Genomic DNA, 16857 nt, shown 5'->3' on the forward strand with positions numbered 1-16857 from the left:
CATGACGGACACGCTTACCTTCTGTTGGAGGAAAGCAGAGGGGAAACAGAGAAAACAAAGAACCAAGAGTTAGTGGGGGATGAGGAGGTGCGGGCAGATGCAACGGGCAGTGGGCTAGCCCTGCATCCCAGCGTAGCAGTATCAGGGGCTGCGGGTACCCCCCTGCGGTGATTTGGAGGCTCGTCTGTTGGTGGTGTATCCCTTTGTTTTTTCTAGATAAGCTTGGCGGATTTGCCCCTCGCTCTGGGAGAGGCTCAGAGAAGAGCATGGCAGCGTGCGGAGCGCACAGCCGCCAGCACCCATGGGTGGGGACAGGCAGCGCTTGCAGCCTCGCTGCCTTTGCCATCCAGCATCCTTTTTAGAGGCAACAGATGCGCCAAGACACGAGAGCGCTCGAAACGCAGGGTGCTGCCCATCCCTGCAGGCCAGCCTCTGGTTTCACCCCCTGCCCCACCTCCCCCCGGGTCCCTGCTCCTCCAGCCGGGCCAAACCAGCAGAATTTGGGTTGTGCCAGCCAAGCTGCCCCTGTCCACGGCATGCGGACCAGGCTCACCCTGCACCCGCAGTGCCTCCTGCCCCAGCAGAGAAATGCAAATCACCCTCCTGCTCGGCTGCCTTTGAAACTGCCAAATATAACCCTCTTAAACATAAACCACTGTGAAGTATTTCAAGGCCCCCAAATTTACCTCCCTCAAAACTGTTTTAGCTTGGTAAGCGACCTGCAAACTCTACAGTTTGGGGTGGTTTGTTTTTTTTTTCAATTTCGTTCTCAGAAATCCCACCCTATGACACGCAGAAGCTAAAAGGCACCGGTCTGTGCTTATGCAAATGCAGGGTTTCCCCCAAATCAGGGTTTCCAGACCCCGGTGGCCAGAGCAGAGAGGACAATTAGGACATGCCGTCCCATGCCAGAGGAAGAGGGAGGTGACCTGAGGTCAGCTCTGCCAGCACAGAGGTTGGCGGGGAAGTGGGTAGAAGCTACTCACCACTGTGGAGTCAATCTTTGGTCCTCCATCATCGGCCACCACCGTCAAGGTGTAGAAATCCCCTTTCTCTCGATCCACCTGGCCTTTGACCGTGATCACACCCTGCCAAGGATGAACAACAGCCACGTTGGTGTTGGTGGCCAAGCAAGCCAGGAGGGACCATGCTGTGGCTACTTACAGTGATCCCGTTGATCTTGAAGAGGGAGAGCGCCTGTGCGTTGGTGTTGGGGTCGAACTTGTAGGTGATCTGGTTGAGGTTGTCGATGGAGCGGGCCTGGACCCGGAGCACCTCAGAGCCCAGGGGGATGTTCTCCATGATCACGGCCTCGTAGCTGCTGTTGGAGAACTGCACAGCCTCGTCCAGCTCGTTCAGCAGGCTGACGTACACGCTGCAGAAGCCCTGGTTGTTGGGGGGTGCCTGGTCCGTGGCAGAGACGTTCATCAGGTAGCTGGTTTTGGTCTCGTAGTCCAGGTACTCGATCGTCGTGATGAGGCCTGTGCTCTCATCGATCTCAAACTTCCCTTCGGCGCCCGACAGGATTTTGTAGTTCACCAGACCGCCGTTCCCTGGGGCAGGAGCAGGAACCACGGCGCCGGTTGGATGGAGCATCCCGAAGAGGCAGGCACCACCGACCCCGACCCCGACCTCGGAGCAGAGCCCATCCCACGTGGGGATTTCAACCCAGCCAAGCCAGGGTCTGCGCAATGGCTGATTTTACCACTTCCCCCCAGAAGCTGGGTGTTTCTCACCCTCACCTTCCTACCTGTGTCTCGGTCGGTGGCCCGGACCACCGCCACCGAAGTCCCTATCCCTGCCGTCTCCCGCAGCCCCAGGCGGTTGTACTGCCGTTGGGTGAACACTGGCACCTCATCGTTGACGTCTTCCACGTAGACGATCACCTGCAAAACCCCCCCGAGAAACCACAGGTGAGCCGGACAGGCTTGTAAACCCTTGCCAGCTGCTTACACTTGCGAGGGGAAATATATCCTTCGCGGCACTCATCTGCTGCACAGGAGAAATGTTATCTCTACTACAAACACCACGTGATGGAGAGTGAACATGCACAGTTTAACATCATAGATTTAGACAAGCCCCGTGGTCAGAGTGACTCAGTCCTTCCCTGGCCAGAGGGAGGTACAGTCTGTGTATTAATTTCTCTGTGCTTTGGGATTCCCTGCTCAAAACTTTGCAGTTACAGACCCTGCAACATAGCAATGCTGATGACTCGGTGGGAAATTTTGCTCAAAGTTCAGCGGGTTGAGCTGCCGCTTCCCCAGGGAACATCCTTTCTCCTCCTGGTTTTCTGCTTGCTGCTGGTGCTGTGGGCATGTTGCGCTCAGCCAGAGCCCACCCCACCAGTGGGTCTAAAAATAGACGTAAGCAGAGGGCTGGGTTCGTGGGAACTGTGGGAAGCTGGCGTGTCACTGCTAAAGATTATTGCCACTGGGTCCTGGCTTATTTACATAGATGCCTGGCCAGGAGACACGGTTTCTAACAGGCTCCCGGAGGCTGAACCGCATCTCACCGGCCGAGCGGGACTCCCTCTGACAGTGACTGCCGCACCACTTAGCAGCCTCCTCACACTGAAATGTCACAGGAAAAAAGAAAAAAAAACAACAAAAACCCCCCCAACAACCTCTTCTCCACCCACGGATGGCCCCGGGAGACTTTTCATCAGCATTTCCATGCCAGATCTCTCAAACTTCCTGCACGCCTGCAAGGGCTGGAAATGACTGCCCTCTGATGAAGCATCCCGAATATGTTGCCTGAACTCCTCCACCTCCCAGGCCTGCTGCTCAGCCCTTGGAAGCCCCGAGGTCCTTACCCGCACGGAGCTCCTCATGGGTCCCTGCTCCGTGTTGTAGGCCTCCACCTCCAGGACGTGAGAGGAGTTTTGCTCCCTGTCGAGGTGCCGCACGCCTCGCATCACCAGCCCGGTGCTGGGATTGATGCGGAAGTTGTTGTGCTCGTTTCCTGGCAGGAGGGAAAAGCGAGATGGATGCTCCCCACTGCCGCTGCATCCGTCCTGGTGACACGCCGAGCCCTCCCCGGGGACCTATCTTGGAGGAAGAATATTGAGCAAAACCCAAGCCCCATCACCTCCAGCTATATCAGGGTTTGGCCCTGGTGAAGCCAGGAGCTACGGCATCTCGGCATCCATCCATGACAAATCATCCACCAGCAATTAACCCTAATGCTGTGCTCAGGGGTGGGGGAAATGTTTCTGCGGGCTGCAAAGTGCAAAAGGATGGAGAGCGCAACCACCCGAGGCTGTGCGTGTGGCTGGCCAGAGCCTGGTGCAAAATGCATAAAGGGGCACCTGGACTTACCCTTGACAATCCTGTACCACACTCTCCCGTTAACACCTTCGTCTGCATCTGTGGCTTTCACCTTCATGAGAAAAGAAAAGCAGTGAAGTTGAAGGGCAGAGATTTCCAGACCGTGACAAATCCTCCCACTCTCTGAGGCTGGACATCCTGCTCCTCCACCTGAGCCAGGGAGCTTACAAACTGCAAAGCAAAATAAGTTACCCTCCCCTCGTCACCGGACAGCAGGGACAGGGGGTTCGGTGGCCCTCGGCTGCCAGGTTAGCTGTTAGATGGGCTTAGGATGAGAGCTGAGCCTGAGGACCATGCCATGAAACCCACGGGTCAGTGTGCTGGCGGAGGTGCCTCCATCGGTCCTGCCCTGCACGTCAATGTTTGCCCCGCTGGAGATGCCGCCGGGGACGGAGCCTCCCTGCCCGCAGAGCTGGCTTGAGCTGGGCAGGGAGAGCTGCTCCCGTGCCCGGTGGGCACGCAGCCCGCGGCATCAGGGCAAGTCACCCAAGCAGCCGCATATGTAAATATTACCGAAAGAAACACGAATGCGACCAGCCCAGAGCACGCTGGTGGTCTCGACATTGGTCTGAATCCTCGCAAGACCTGGAGCAGTGGGTGGGAGCACCTCTTAGCTGTGATGCACTGCACAATCCATGCACGTATCAAATAAGCTATCCACACTGGGAAACCCAAGTCACGGGTCCCCTCTGGTGTCGCTGAACAATACTGCAGTGCTTTCCCCACAAACCCCAGCCAGCAGCCCACCGGCCCCGGCAGCTGGGAAGCGGGACCCGGCGAGGGACAGCAGAGCCAGGGATTCCTCCCCAGCTGGCCCTGAGCCACCGCGTCTCCCCTCCGCTGAAATCACTTCCCGCAAAGCATCCAAACCACGACCGCAGCGGTGGCTGCGTGCAAATTACCAGGGCGAGGACGTGGAGAATGCCTTAGCCTTTATTCTCCGCCTGCTTCCCCCTGGCATGGCATCTTCTGCCGCATCTTCTCCCTACAAATATTATCCAGCAGTTTCCTTTTTCCAGGCAGGTGGGTGTTCGCACCCAGACGTGCACTGAAAAGAGGAGGGGTTGCTGCAAAGGATGCACGTGCAGCGGGAACAGCGAGGCCATTTATAGGGGCTCAGCTTTAAAGCCCTGGGCTGGCTTTCACCCACAGCCCCACACAACGCTTGCAGGAGTCGGGGATGCTCTTCCGAAATGCAGTTTTGAGCTGCCTTGAACTGCTCTTGTTCCCTTCCACCAAATCAGCCTGCATCACCAGAAACCTTAGAAAATGCTGACCCCTGCACTTGCAAACTATCTGTGCCATGCACGCTGTTTGCCTCCATCCCAGACCAGTTCACATCTCGCTTACGGCCAGACACAACCCTGTGCCTTGCTCCGTGTTTCACCACGGACCCAGCACCTTCCTTTCACAGCAGAAAGCTCTCCCTCCCACACCGGCTCTTCCACCCTCGCAGCTCCCCGAGGCCATTTCTGGGCAGGAGCTGGGCTGTCTCCTCTCCGTGATGGATGGGCACCGCACCAGCAGGCGAGCGATGCCCAGGCAGACGGGCTGCCTTGGCATGGCACCGGCTCCGTCCTGGGAAGAGCTATCGCATCAGCCGAAACACCGTGCTGGGGCAGCAGCTGTGGGAAGGAAGCCTAAGGGACAGGAGACAAATCTTTGCAGCTTTTTGTGCCATCCCCTGCCCTGCTGTGCCCGGGAAAATGCACTTCAAGGTGAGCAAACAGGAAGGTTTTCAAAGTGATGAGCAAACTGCACCTTGCAAACACCCCCTTAGCCATCTTTTTCCCAGTTCACCCCAAGCATTTGCTGCAGGCAGCTCTGGCACATAAACCAGGTGAAATGGGTCAGGCCAGGTATTTGGTTTTTATTAAAAAAAAAAAGTAGTTTGCATTAAAACAACAGCTGCTCCTGCCAGCCTGCAGCCTGGAAAAAAGCTCTGCTGCCACTGCTTTGACTCTCTGAGGTCCCAGAGGAGACGCGGTACTTTTTGACAGACCGTCCCAAACCTGGCAAAACAATTTAACTTGAGTGCAAGCGGTGGGAGAAAAACTCTTTCTGCTGCAGGTGCAAGGCTGGGTGCCGCCAGCCTGCTTTATCCCCCTGCTGCAGAAAGAGCGGGCTGCAGGCAGAGCCAGCTTTTTGCAGGCCACCTTTCAAACACCCCCAGCTACAGCAAAGGGGTCAGAAAAGGAGGAGGGGAATAAAAGGATGGGGAAAAAAAGCAAGCGGCTTGGCGCAGAGTTGCCGGGCAAAGGGGGAGCAGGTGGACAGAGGGTAGCCCGCTGCCCCCTCCCTGGTGCGGGGGGCTCAGCCCACGACTGTACCATTCAGTTTTCCTGCAGGGGCAAAGCCTGGGAAAACACAGTCCGGGGGGCTCGACCCCTCGTCCCAGCGGGGCACAGCCCCGGGACACCGCCACGGTGGCAAATCCCGGGAAGGGGCTCGGGGGCCCCCTTGGTTTTGCATGCTCGGGCTGTCCTCAGCCCGGCTTGCCCCCTCTCTCCCACCCTCCCTTCCCCTCCAAAAGGGACGAGGGGGCTGGCAGCCCGCAGAGCGCGGTGGGAGAGGCGGCGAGGCAGGCGTGTGGGAGGCAAAGCCCGAGCTCGGCTGGTCGGTGAGAGGTAGGGAGCCCAAATCCCCATGGCAAACTCACAAAAGGCCATTCGGGCTAATCCCGAGGGGCGAGCGAGGCAGGCCAGGGACGTGCTGCTGGGGAAAGGGCTGCGAACGGGGTGGGGAGGGGAGATGCGAAGTTTGGGGTGGGTTTGAAGTCAGGCATCCCTCCTGCCTTCCCCCGTTGCGTTGCTTTGTCTGTCCCGGTGATGGGAGAGGGGGAAAGTCTTGCAGATGCAGCGCTGCCGCTTAACAGCGATGGCGATGGGGTACGGTATCACTTACAGCCCTTTGCTTTCGCTACCCAACTATCCGGGTTGTTAAGCTGCGTGTTTGATACCCTCCCGCATTACCTCCTCCTGCAAGCAAGTAGAAAGATTTAGTGCATTGGGAAAAGCTGGGGAGCTCCAGAAAAGCGTCGCTAAGCGAGACGGGGAGGGGAAAGAGAGCTGCTTTTCATCTGAGCTGTATTACAGGCACAGTAGTGCCTGAAAACAGCCTTTTCTTTGCAGGAGTTTGAGAAAAGCGAGGGAGAGCATATGGAAAAACTCCTGCCAAATTAAGCAGCTGGGCCAGGCCAGGCAGGCAGCGCCCGGCGCTGGGCAGAGTAACGCTTTCTGCTGCTTGCGCACAAGAATCATTTCTCCTTCCTCTCCACCTTCCCTGGGAGCATTTTGCTTTTTGCAATTTCTCTTCTTTCCCTCTGATCCTCGTCTGCCTCGTGCCCTGTGCTGGGTCCTGAGCACTCGCGGGGACGTCTCCTGTTAGAACTGATCAGGCAAGGATGACCTTTCTGGGGAGGTTTGCCAGGCTGGGCAAGCCTCTTATTAATCCACCTGGGTTAATAATGCGGGGCTTGGGGTGATGCTGGGAAGGGGCGATGCTACAAACAGGGATGCAGGCAGCAGCTTGGCCAGTGGCTACAAAATGCTGCGGGTGACCAGTCTGTTACCGTGCTTCGGGAAAGGCACCGAGCTCCCACCCCGCGGGAGGGAAGACCTCGTCCCCACGCATGCTGTGGCCAGGGCATGGGGAGTGCTGCTGTTATCACACCCTGACCTTTCTGCTGATAGGACTCCAATCTTGGTGACTTTTTGCTGAAATTCTGCTAAAACCACTGTAACTCTGTCTTAGGCAGGAGGTGAGGGGGAAATCCCCTGTGAGTGTGTTAATATGTTGAAAACTTATTGGCCCTAAAGAAAAGTCATTGCTTACGTGTACCCTACAAAGATTTCCCAGGTTTTTAGTGGCTCCACTTCTGGAAGGGCTTAAGAGATCAGGTGAGGGGCAGCCCGGACCTTCCCTGAATCTGCAGCTCTGCCAGCCGAGCTGGGTGTGAGGAGAGGATGGATGAGAAGCGAGGGGAGAAGAGTGCATGGCTGGAAAAGCCTGGGAAACATCAGTGTGATCCCTCCCAATGTGTTTCTAAGGGACACTGTCAGCTGGATTTAAAAGAAAAAGCCTACAGCCACCACCAACGGAGCAAAAAACTACCTAAAGAAATTGCCCATGCCTCCCGTCTCGCTCTTAACAAACAGTATAAGGTCACCAAGCCAAACCACGTGCGGTCAGTAAATGCCAGAATTAAGGTAGCCGTGGTAACCTTGATTCAGGCTGCCTGTGGTGTGAGCGGTAAGCAGCAGCCCTGCCTGCTGGTTTTCATGCCCGGGCAGCGCACAGGAGCAGCCTGCCCACGGAGCAGGGAGGTCTTTGGGATGGCTGAGGCTGTCAGGGGCTGCTCTGCTCCCGAAGCTGGAGGGGAAGGGGCTGAACCAGGCAAGGAGAGGCTGCCAGATGAAGAAATGCTTTTGGGGTGAAAGGAAGTGGAAACAGCACTCTAGAGGAGCAGAAGAGAGCCTTGGCCCCTGAGCCTGCTTGCAATACACACAGGGATTCACCCAAGCTAAGGCGTTCTCAGATGCCAACCCATTTATTTTTGCGTTTCCCATTTTCTAAGCGCGGAGCTGGCTCTGGCCCATAGAAGCAGCCACATCTCCCCAGAGCCTCCGAGCTCTGACCAGGCCGATACAGTCCTTGCCCCGAAGCTGCCAGCATCGCAGCTTTGAAGGCTCAAGCCCAGGCAATGCAAAGTATTCCAGAAATAAATCACATCTCCAAAGTGGCTCAAACCCGGCACCCAACTCGAGTGGAAACCTCTGACCTTAGTCCCTCCGTATCTCAGCTCATTGCCTGCAAGGGGAGGAGTACAGAGCCTGCAGGAGCGATCCGGGATGAGGCAGGGTTCTGGCAAACCAAAGCTGGGAACTCACCTACGTAAGTGTGAACCCGCACACAGAGGGTACGGCTAGGGCACAGACAGCCCGAATTCAAGGACTCCTTAACCTCTGAGCGCTCAGCCTTGCAGGTCTCATAGTGTTTGCTTAAGGTTCTTTCCTCTTGTGTAATTTGGACGGTGAGCGATGCTTATCTATTCTGATGCAGCATCTTGCTTTCCATCAGGCTCATCTCCGCCGGGGCGTTTCAGAGTTTCCAATGAGTGATTAAAGACATTTCGCTGATGTCTCCTCTCCCCTTTTTTGAATGCTTTACCGGTGAACGTCTGGCTGCTGCCTACACAAACCTGCGTGGCTTCGAGATGGCGGCTGCAAGTGCAGACCCAGAGACCCTGGCAGTCCCCGCAGCCCTGCCTGTCCCCTCCTAAACTCTTAACTTTAAACTGGGTCAATCCAAATCCGTACTTGCCAGGAGACTGCCCGGCCACGGACCAGCCTAACATCCCTCCATCACTCTTCTAACTCCCGCAACTCTGTAGGAAAGTCAGCGTAATAAAACTTTACCTCCAGCATACAGGCTAGAGCATGAAGGGCCAAGCCAAGCTGTCGCATTGCAGAGGGTTGGCACGGCAATATTTCCCCAGCCCTCATCTCTGAGCTGGGGAGGTGCTGGCTGCTGGCACAGCCAGTCCAGGGATGGGAATGGGTGCATGGGAACAAAACGATGGGTGCAAACTGCTCTGGGGATGTGAGTTGGGGGGGATGTGGCCCAGCGGGGAAAGGAGAGGACAGTCGCCATCAAGTGTTCGGTAAGAGATCTTACTGGGGAGGCTTTGGGAAGCTGGTTTGCGTCACTGTTTGCAGAACTGGCTGAGAAACCTGCGACGTGTCTGAACCTGAAACCAGGTCAGCAAAACACCTAACACAAGAGGATTTTCAGCACAAGCAGACTGAGGGCGTTACACTTCACCCCTGCAAAAAAGAAAAGGCAATGCTAGTGCAGTACTGCAGCTCGATGGGGACTTATCTAGGCGGAGGTTCAACCAACTATCCCCTTTCTTCAGGGGAGAGGGAATAATCAAAAAACCCCAAAAGACAGTCAATTCAACAAACCCAGATTTCTGGGGAATAGAGAAGAACCAAACCCCGGCAGCTTGGGGGAAGGATTTTGGACCTTCTCTAGTACACAATTATTTATCGCTTCCAGAAAAGCTTCATGCAACATGCATGCATGTTCTCTACAGGTGTCATCACCGGGGCCATGGTACCACGTATATGTAGTAGCACCTGTGCTAGATTTCTTTGCCAGATGGTTTTGCACTTCAGTTCAGGGGAGTACTTTGCAGGTATAAATCCCACCTTTGTGCTTTGCCTGCTGGCAAAGCAGACAGACTCCTAAACCCCTGGGTCACAGAAAACACGGCCAGGAGGATTTTGGACATCAAGGCGAGCCAAAAATCTATCAGGTTGGACAGAGGGTGGCTGTCTGGGTGGTGTCCAGCTTCGAGGTAGTAATCACCCCATGTCGCTTATTTGTGTCATGTCGTGCACTGCAGGGAAGATGAGCACAGAGGACGCTGGCAACAGGACCTCTCCCACCCCACCTCTCCTTGGGCTTCTGGTTTCGACCACTGAGCTGGTCCCACCCAGTCCCGCATCCCCCAAGATGGCAGAGCCGCTGCCTGTCATCGTCGCGCTCGTCTGCATCTTCCTCCTCCTGGCGACCTTTGTCATCTTTGTCACCCTCTGCAAGCCAGCGGCGCTGGACCAGTCCCGCTTTGGGCCCCACGAGTGCATGCCCCATCACCCGGCGGATGCCAGCGAGCCCCAGCTGAGGCTCTGGAAGCGGCTGGGCTCCCTGCGCCGTTCCATCAACACCTTCAGGAGGAGTCGGCCAGTGTCCCAGAGCCAGCTCGCCTGCCCCAGAAGCTCCCCTGCCAGCCAGGACTGGGACATCATGGAGTCCACCAAAATGTGATCCTGCTCTGCAGGAACTAAATCACCCCGCATTGCTATTCTTTCCCAAGCTTTTGGTTCCGGCTCAGTTCCCTCCTCAAGCAGCCCCTGGTATCCTGGGCATCCCGGCAGAGCCCCTTTGAGCAGCTCATTTCCAGGCAATGGCTCTGCAAGGCAACAGGAGATTTTGCTATTTCATGTTCCAGAATGCTTTCCAGGTTACTGTTTCCTGGCAGGAAAGGTGGAGGCATCCAAACGACACCCACGCGCAGCTATCACCGGGCAGTCAAAAAAAATATTGCTGCTTAATTTCTTTTGGAAAACATTGTGCAAGTTGCGAGGCACCTGTACAAACAGCCTGGGCTAGAGAAGAGCAACCTGGCTGCCTAACAAATATCGCCTTGAAGAGAGGCATCCCGGGGCAAACGTGCTCCACAAAAAGCAATCCTCAGCTGAGATTGCCCCCAAGACGTGCTCCTGAGCAGGTGGAGGAAGGCTCATGCCCCCCGTGCGCTGCCCGGTCCCCGTCTCCCCTCTCCCCATGCAACGAGCCATGGGTTGCTGCAGTTGATGCTTGGAAGGATGTGCGCTACAGCTGCCTGCTGGAAACCTGCTTCAATAAATGAGCAGCGGGAGCAGGTAAACACGCCTGTAAATGCATTAAAGAGGCCTTTTGAAGCTCACAGCAGCTGCCAGCTTGGAAAGCCACCGCGCAAGGCTGAGCTGCTCGTTTCTGCTGGGAAAGGGTACAACGGCCAGCAGGTAATCTGACGTGCTTGAAGAAATCAGTAGGAAAAAGAACTGGTTTAGTTCTTCCAGGTCTGCAGCTCGTGCTAAGTTGAGCCGTCAGGTTCACCCCTTTGGGTGAAGTCTCCATGCCTGGTGAGGTCCCATGGCAAGCACCAAGCCCTGGCTCTCTGGGTTTCGCATGGTTTTTGACCCTCGCGGGGTGCAGCTCAGCGTCAGGACCTCCCTGGGCTGCCTGGGACATTCCCGCTCTCCTCTGGCCCTGGGCTGCCTGGCTTTCGGAGAAGGGGATGGGAAACCTTCAACAACTCTCTTGTTGCCATAGGGATGTGGGGGATGTATTTGAAGGGGGAGAGCTTCAGTACAAATGGTTCACTTTTAAAGGTGTAAATTAAACTAGCCCAGGTGATTGCCCATTTCCATTTCCCTCTGATTTTGTTCTGTGGAAAACAAACGTCCCCCAAATAGTGCCTCTCCTTTGCCACAGACTTCCAAGGTCATCCCCCTCTTTTGGGAAACATGCTCTAAGAAAAGGGACTTTGATGTCAGACTCGGGTTTCCTCCCTTCACAGTCTTTCGATTTGCAAAACCGGCTCAGTTTTAGGAGTCCCCCGGCAGAGCGTCCCTCCGCTTGCACTGCTCCCCTGCCCACCTCCCCCCCGGGTGCAGGGATTGCAGGCAGATGCCTGACCCCCGAGACAGGCACGGTGCAACGGCCATCACGTACACCGTATCGCGGCGCAGCAGGTGACGAGGAGCCGCAGGGCCGGCGTTTGGGGACCAGCCACCCCGAGCGTGACTCCCAGCAAACCTTTGTTGCAAGAGGCGAAAGGCTCCTTTCTTCTCTCCCGGTGACTCACCCTGCCCGCGAGAGGCAGGGACAAAGCTGCCCCTTTCCCTGTGCCGGGAGAGGTATTCAAGGCAGGAGGAGCCTTCCCAGGGCCCTCTGCAAAGAGCCTTTGGTGCCCGCTCCAGAAGAGCCCTGGGTTTGAAGGGATGCTGGAAGCCCTCGGAGGCTTAGTGAATGCCCGCATTCATTCAGCACTCACTGAGCCATTCAGCTCTGCCCACCGCTCCTTCAAAGAGGAACAAAAATGAAAGCGAAGTCCAAACGCTTTTCTCCCTCCATTTTTCCCCCCTCTCAGAGCATCTCTTTGCACGCACTTTTCTCCCTCCCCTTTGAGACCTCCGCTCTCAGCCCCTTCTCTGCTAGGAGGAGGGAGAAAGCGGGGATGCAGCCAGGCAAAGGGGCCTCACCAACACAGGGCTTGGGTTTTCTCCTCTCAGCCCCTGCAGAAATGGGGTGAATTTTCTATTTTTCCCTTGTGCTTTCCTGTCTTCTCCCCGGTGCTCACAGTCTGGGTTAGCAAAGGAGCAGGGGAGCACACAAGCAAGAAGACATCTTGCACTGGCCTGGGGGAACAGACTGATGATGGGGAGGGAAAAATCTCTGCCCTGGGCTTCTTGCAGCTCACAGCTGTGGTGCCAGGGCACGGAGAGCAGGGAACCCCCTTCACCCACCCAGGGGGCCCAGTGGAAGAGAGCCACGTGCCTGCACTATGCTGCTGGCGGCTGGGATGTCCTCGGGGACGCTGACTTCGTAGCTGCTCTGAAGGAAGATGGGTCGGTTGTCATTGACGTCCAGGACGGTGACATACACAGTGGCAGTCCCAGTGCGCCGGTTCCCAGTGGGGCCGTTGTCTGTACGGGAGAGAAAGGCGAGGGGAGGTTCGGTCACCTCCATCTCCTCCTTGCAGAGGTGGTGCTCAGCCTTCGGCTGCTGAAAATAACAGGACCAAAATTTCTAAACTAAAATCCTCCATCTTTTCTGAAGCTTCCAAATCCCACACGGAACCATGAGGGTTTTTTCTGCCTATCCTGAACGAAAAAGGAAAAGCCAAACCACCCCCAAGCTCTGCCATGGAGGCACTGCCCAGTAAGGCTGGAAAAGCAACCGGTCATTAAAGAGGGTTTGCAACTCCATAGACAAAGAGGGTGATGTATGCTGGAAGGGACTGCTGGAGGTTAGGGATCTGGGAGATGAAGATGGGCAGGGGTCTGATAAGTTTTCTGTAGACCCAGCTCAGCTCACAGCCAAAGAACATCGGGACCGGTTGATGTTCAGTAGATAAAGACATCGCAGCACGGCTCTTGGTTTTGCCACGAAGGATGAGGCAATGGGGAGCATAGGTTGGGTTTGGTTTTTCCAACGTGCCTGATACAAGTGAGCACTAAACCCACCCAGCTGGGATCTGGTGACTGGGAAAACACAGGCGGTCTGACACCCATCGGAAGGGCAGAACGGACCCTTTACCACTTGGGATCCGGTTCTGCATGCCCAGCCGGTGCAGCATCCCCGCTGCAGACCCCGTGGCACCTGCAATGCCGTGCCCCGAGATTTCTGACCAGGCCACTTAATTCTCCTTTCAAAAGGGACGTTCAAGTCTTCTGCAAACAGGCACATCATTATAAAGCTCTGGGGATGACGGCCAAGATGGGTTTGGCACGCGGGCCCTCTCTCCGTGCCAGGTGGCTCTGGATTAATCAGCAGCCACTGAGCCAAGGGCTGGCATGGCATTAGGGGACTGATGCTGTGGCACTGGCATTTCTGGGTGGAGGTCTGCCCCGAACAGCATGCAGCCTTGCAGCAATGGGGGCCTTGCCTTCCCCAGTGGAAAGGGAAACCCCCGGGGCTGGGTGAGCCCAAGGGGTGAATTTACTGTCTGCAAAAGTCACGGTAGAACCAGGACGTATTAATGCACGTGGGTTGTGAAATGCTAACGCCAAACACAGGCTCTGGTTTATAGAGAGCCTCAAAGGTTGCCGTCTCTCTGCCGTGCCTGCAAGGCAGCTCAGCACGTGCACGGCCGCCCTGCGTGGCTGCGTGGCAGCGGTCCCGCGGGAAAGGTGGGAAATCCTTACCGATGGCCTCCAGGATCAGTGTGTACGATGCCACGGTCTCCCTGTCCAGACTCACGACCGTCCTGACCACCCCATCCCTGAAGCCGACGCTGAATTTGCCATCCTGGTTCCCACCTGCAGCAAAGGACAAGGACCAGGTTGCCCGTTGTCCGGATGCAGGGAGCAGAGCCCACGCTGCAGAGGATGCTGCAGCCTGGGCATGGGGTCAGCCCGGCCGTGGAAATCACAAGTGCTCAGCCTGCCCTGCTGAAGGGCTGCATTTTATACAGTTTGGACCAAAGGCAAGTGTTGGGCAAGCTCGTATCTCATCCTAGGCAAAGCTTCTCTGCAGCAAAAGCGGGCAGTGCGCCTTCTCTCTGCCACACCAAATGCCGTGCCTGCCTCACAGCACAGGAAAGGAGCGACGATTGTAGGAAAAGCTGAATCATAGAAATGCCAGATCATTTCCTGAACGCTTCGGAAGAAAACTGGGGTAACTTTGCGTGCGGCCCGCGGTACCTGTGGGACAACACACACCTTTTCTCTTGTGGGGGAGGCCAGAGGGGCCGTGACATGAAACGTGAGGCTGCTATTGTGAGAAAAATGACTCGCCGGTGACGCTTCTATTTTTGCCCTCTTCCTGAGGGCTAAATGCCGCATGTGCAGTTTGCAAGTCAAAGCGCGGCCGGGGGGTTCCCCGGCCTCCCTCCCGCTGCAGGTGCTGCGGCTGCGGTTCGAGCCAGGCGCTGCCCGGGTGGCATCGCTGCCCACCTGCTCCTTGCCCACCCAAACCCACCTGCATGCCGGGCTACGAGATGCCCTAAAACTCCAGAAAGGCTTCCAGCCTTCGATGCGCGTTAAGCGAATACCGCCCCAGCGGTGTTAAGCCCATCCTCCTGTTTTTTGCTGGCTGCATCCCGGCGGTGTGAGACGGCAAGGGATGCTCGGGGGCAAGGGTTCACCCCGAGCGGGACAAGGAATAGCGGCGGAGCCGTCAGCAAAGCAGGGAGCCAAGCGGGGCTGTTCGGCAGAGGGCGATACCGTACAAGCTTTGGAGGGGCTGGAAAAGGGAGCGCTGATGTGCAGAACACCCTGGCCAAGGTCTGGGGGCTGCCCGGCTCCTTTCCACAAGGAAAGCTCGCTCCCCTTTGCAGCGCTTTGCAAGGGGTTCATACCAGTGATGAAGTAGCTGAGCTCAGCGTTCAGCCCGATGTCGGCATCCGTACAGTTGAGGCGGACCACTTTGAAATCCCGGGCCACGTTTTCGGGCAGCGACACGTTGTAGACGGCTGGGAAGAAGGTGGGGTTCTCATCGTTCACGTCCAGAACTGAAAAGGGGAGCAGAGCTGAGTGCCCCCCCCCGGGCTGCCCCTCCTGCAGATGCCAGGCTGATGTCCACCAGGCTCCCAAACCCACTTGCCTGCTGCTGCGAGCATCCCAGGGAATGCTCTGCCTCTGCTCCCTGCCGTCTGTGTGGTGGGGATGCCTGCAGACCGGCCGTAAGGACCGGTCCGCACGGCTGCAGGCTGTATTTGGTTGCCTCTGATACATACAGCTCACACCCCATGTGCAAAGATACCCTACATAACTGGTGCAAACACTAACTTTAATCACAGACTCATTTCTATCCCCATTCAGAGGAAAATCTGGGGCTTAAATATAAGCTCAGTACTTCCCAGCATACGGCAGAGGGCTCTGGGGTTGCAGGACCAGAAACTTCCTTTTCTAAACCCAGGCCTGAGGAGGATCCAGGGTCAGTTTTTTTCCAGGTGATGCTTATCCTCAGCTCTAGGCTTACGTAAAGCCAGTGAGTAGAAATGCATCAAATTAAAGACAAAGACACGCTACATAATAAGGGTCTCAGTATGTCTCCTGTATAAACCACATCTCCCCCCTGGTGAGGTGTCCTTGTCACCCATCTTTTGGGGACCGGAGGGTACTCTGCGGCCAGACAGGGGTTGGAAGGGGTCCCGGTGCACCCACCTTTGACAGTCAGGGTGCTGGTGGAGCTCTTGGAGGGCACGCCGGCATCGCTGGCTACCACCCGCAGGTAGTACTCGGTGATCCTCTCCCTGTCCAGCACGGTGGTGGAGGTGACGAGGCCGCTGGTGCTGTTGATGAGGAAATCCATGCGGGGCATCCCCACCTGCATGCGGTACGTCACCTGCCCGTTTGGACCCTCGTCCAGGTCGATGGCCACTACCTGGTGGGGAGAGCAGAGGGAAGGGCTGAGCATGGGGGAGCCCGATCATCTCCTGACGATGAAAATCACAGCACATAAACCCCGAGCATTTCTTTGCCCCCAGGGATGCTGGGCTGAAACAAAAGGGCCTCGGAGCATCCCCGCTGCCGGGAGTGAGCGCACGGGGTGGGTTGCCACAACCTCTTCTGCATCCCCCCGGTTGCATTGCTAGAGGATGGAGAGGATGTAGAAGAAGCATTTGCAGAAGCGATGGCAGCGGCAGCAGCAGCTCCCAGCGTGGGGCATGGAGGCAATGGGACACGCTCACCTGGAAGACGGAGGAGCCTGCGGGAAGGCCCTCGGGGATCTCAGCAGTGAAGGGCAGGTTTTGGAAAGTGGGGTCGTTGTCGTTCAGGTCCAGCAGGTTGACGAAAACCGTGGCGCTGCTGGTAGCTCGCAGGGGTGGCCTCCCACCTGCACAAGCCAGGAACGGGGTTTCAAGGTTAATGCCTCAAGCTGTTTCCACCCCTTTCCCCTAAAAAGGAGCCTCACCCCCTCTGCAGACAGTAGTGCAGGATGGGGCTGCCTCCTTGAGGCATTAACCTGTCCGTGTTACCCCTTGCATTGCAGCCCATCAGACTAATGGCACAGTCCCCTGGCAGGGGAAAACTCTCCCTGGCAGCAGGCAAGCAAGGCAGACCGATGGCTACCTGTGCACACAGCTAAAAACCAAAAACAACGCCAGTCTGTGCTTATCTCTGTCTTTCTGGCAGGACGGCTGGGACGATGGCTTTAGCACAGTGCAGAGGTGATGCAAGAATAGAAAGGGGTAGAGGTAAGGTTGTATCTGCCTCCTGGCTCTAGGAAAGAGGCTGGATAATAGAAAATGATC

At 56.5% G+C, this 16857-nt stretch overlaps 2 protein-coding genes across 2 annotated transcripts in view; one reads left to right on the forward strand and one right to left on the reverse strand.

The window, feature by feature from the left end:
* The window catches only part of CDH23 (cadherin related 23), a 213592-nt gene that overhangs the window by 39326 nt on the left and 157409 nt on the right, over positions 1-16857 (reverse strand). The window contains exons 23-33 of the mRNA XM_069795810.1: positions 16294-16439; positions 15767-15986; positions 14959-15111; positions 13805-13918; positions 12435-12583; positions 3318-3378; positions 2813-2961; positions 1751-1886; positions 1165-1553; positions 987-1088; positions 19-21 (exon numbers count right to left, since the gene is read on the reverse strand). Of these exons, the coding sequence (XP_069651911.1) occupies positions 19-21; positions 987-1088; positions 1165-1553; positions 1751-1886; positions 2813-2961; positions 3318-3378; positions 12435-12583; positions 13805-13918; positions 14959-15111; positions 15767-15986; positions 16294-16439 (1622 nt within the window). The remainder of the gene's footprint in view (positions 1-18; positions 22-986; positions 1089-1164; positions 1554-1750; positions 1887-2812; positions 2962-3317; positions 3379-12434; positions 12584-13804; positions 13919-14958; positions 15112-15766; positions 15987-16293; positions 16440-16857) is intronic.
* Positions 9727-11350, forward strand: C11H10orf105 (chromosome 11 C10orf105 homolog). Its single transcript, XM_069797637.1, has one exon. The coding sequence runs from the start codon at positions 9741-9743 to the stop codon at positions 10155-10157; it is 417 nt and encodes a 138-aa protein (XP_069653738.1). The 5' UTR covers positions 9727-9740; the 3' UTR covers positions 10158-11350.

The sequence above is a fragment of the Haliaeetus albicilla genome, chromosome 11 (genome assembly GCF_947461875.1).
Source record: "Haliaeetus albicilla chromosome 11, bHalAlb1.1, whole genome shotgun sequence".
Lineage (NCBI taxonomy): Eukaryota > Metazoa > Chordata > Aves > Accipitriformes > Accipitridae > Haliaeetus > Haliaeetus albicilla.

What these genes read in the sequence shown, in the direction of transcription:
- C11H10orf105 (XM_069797637.1), top strand. Translation starts at nt 9,741, where the DNA reads ATGAGCACAGAGGACGCTGGCAACAGGACCTCTCCCACCCCACCTCTC.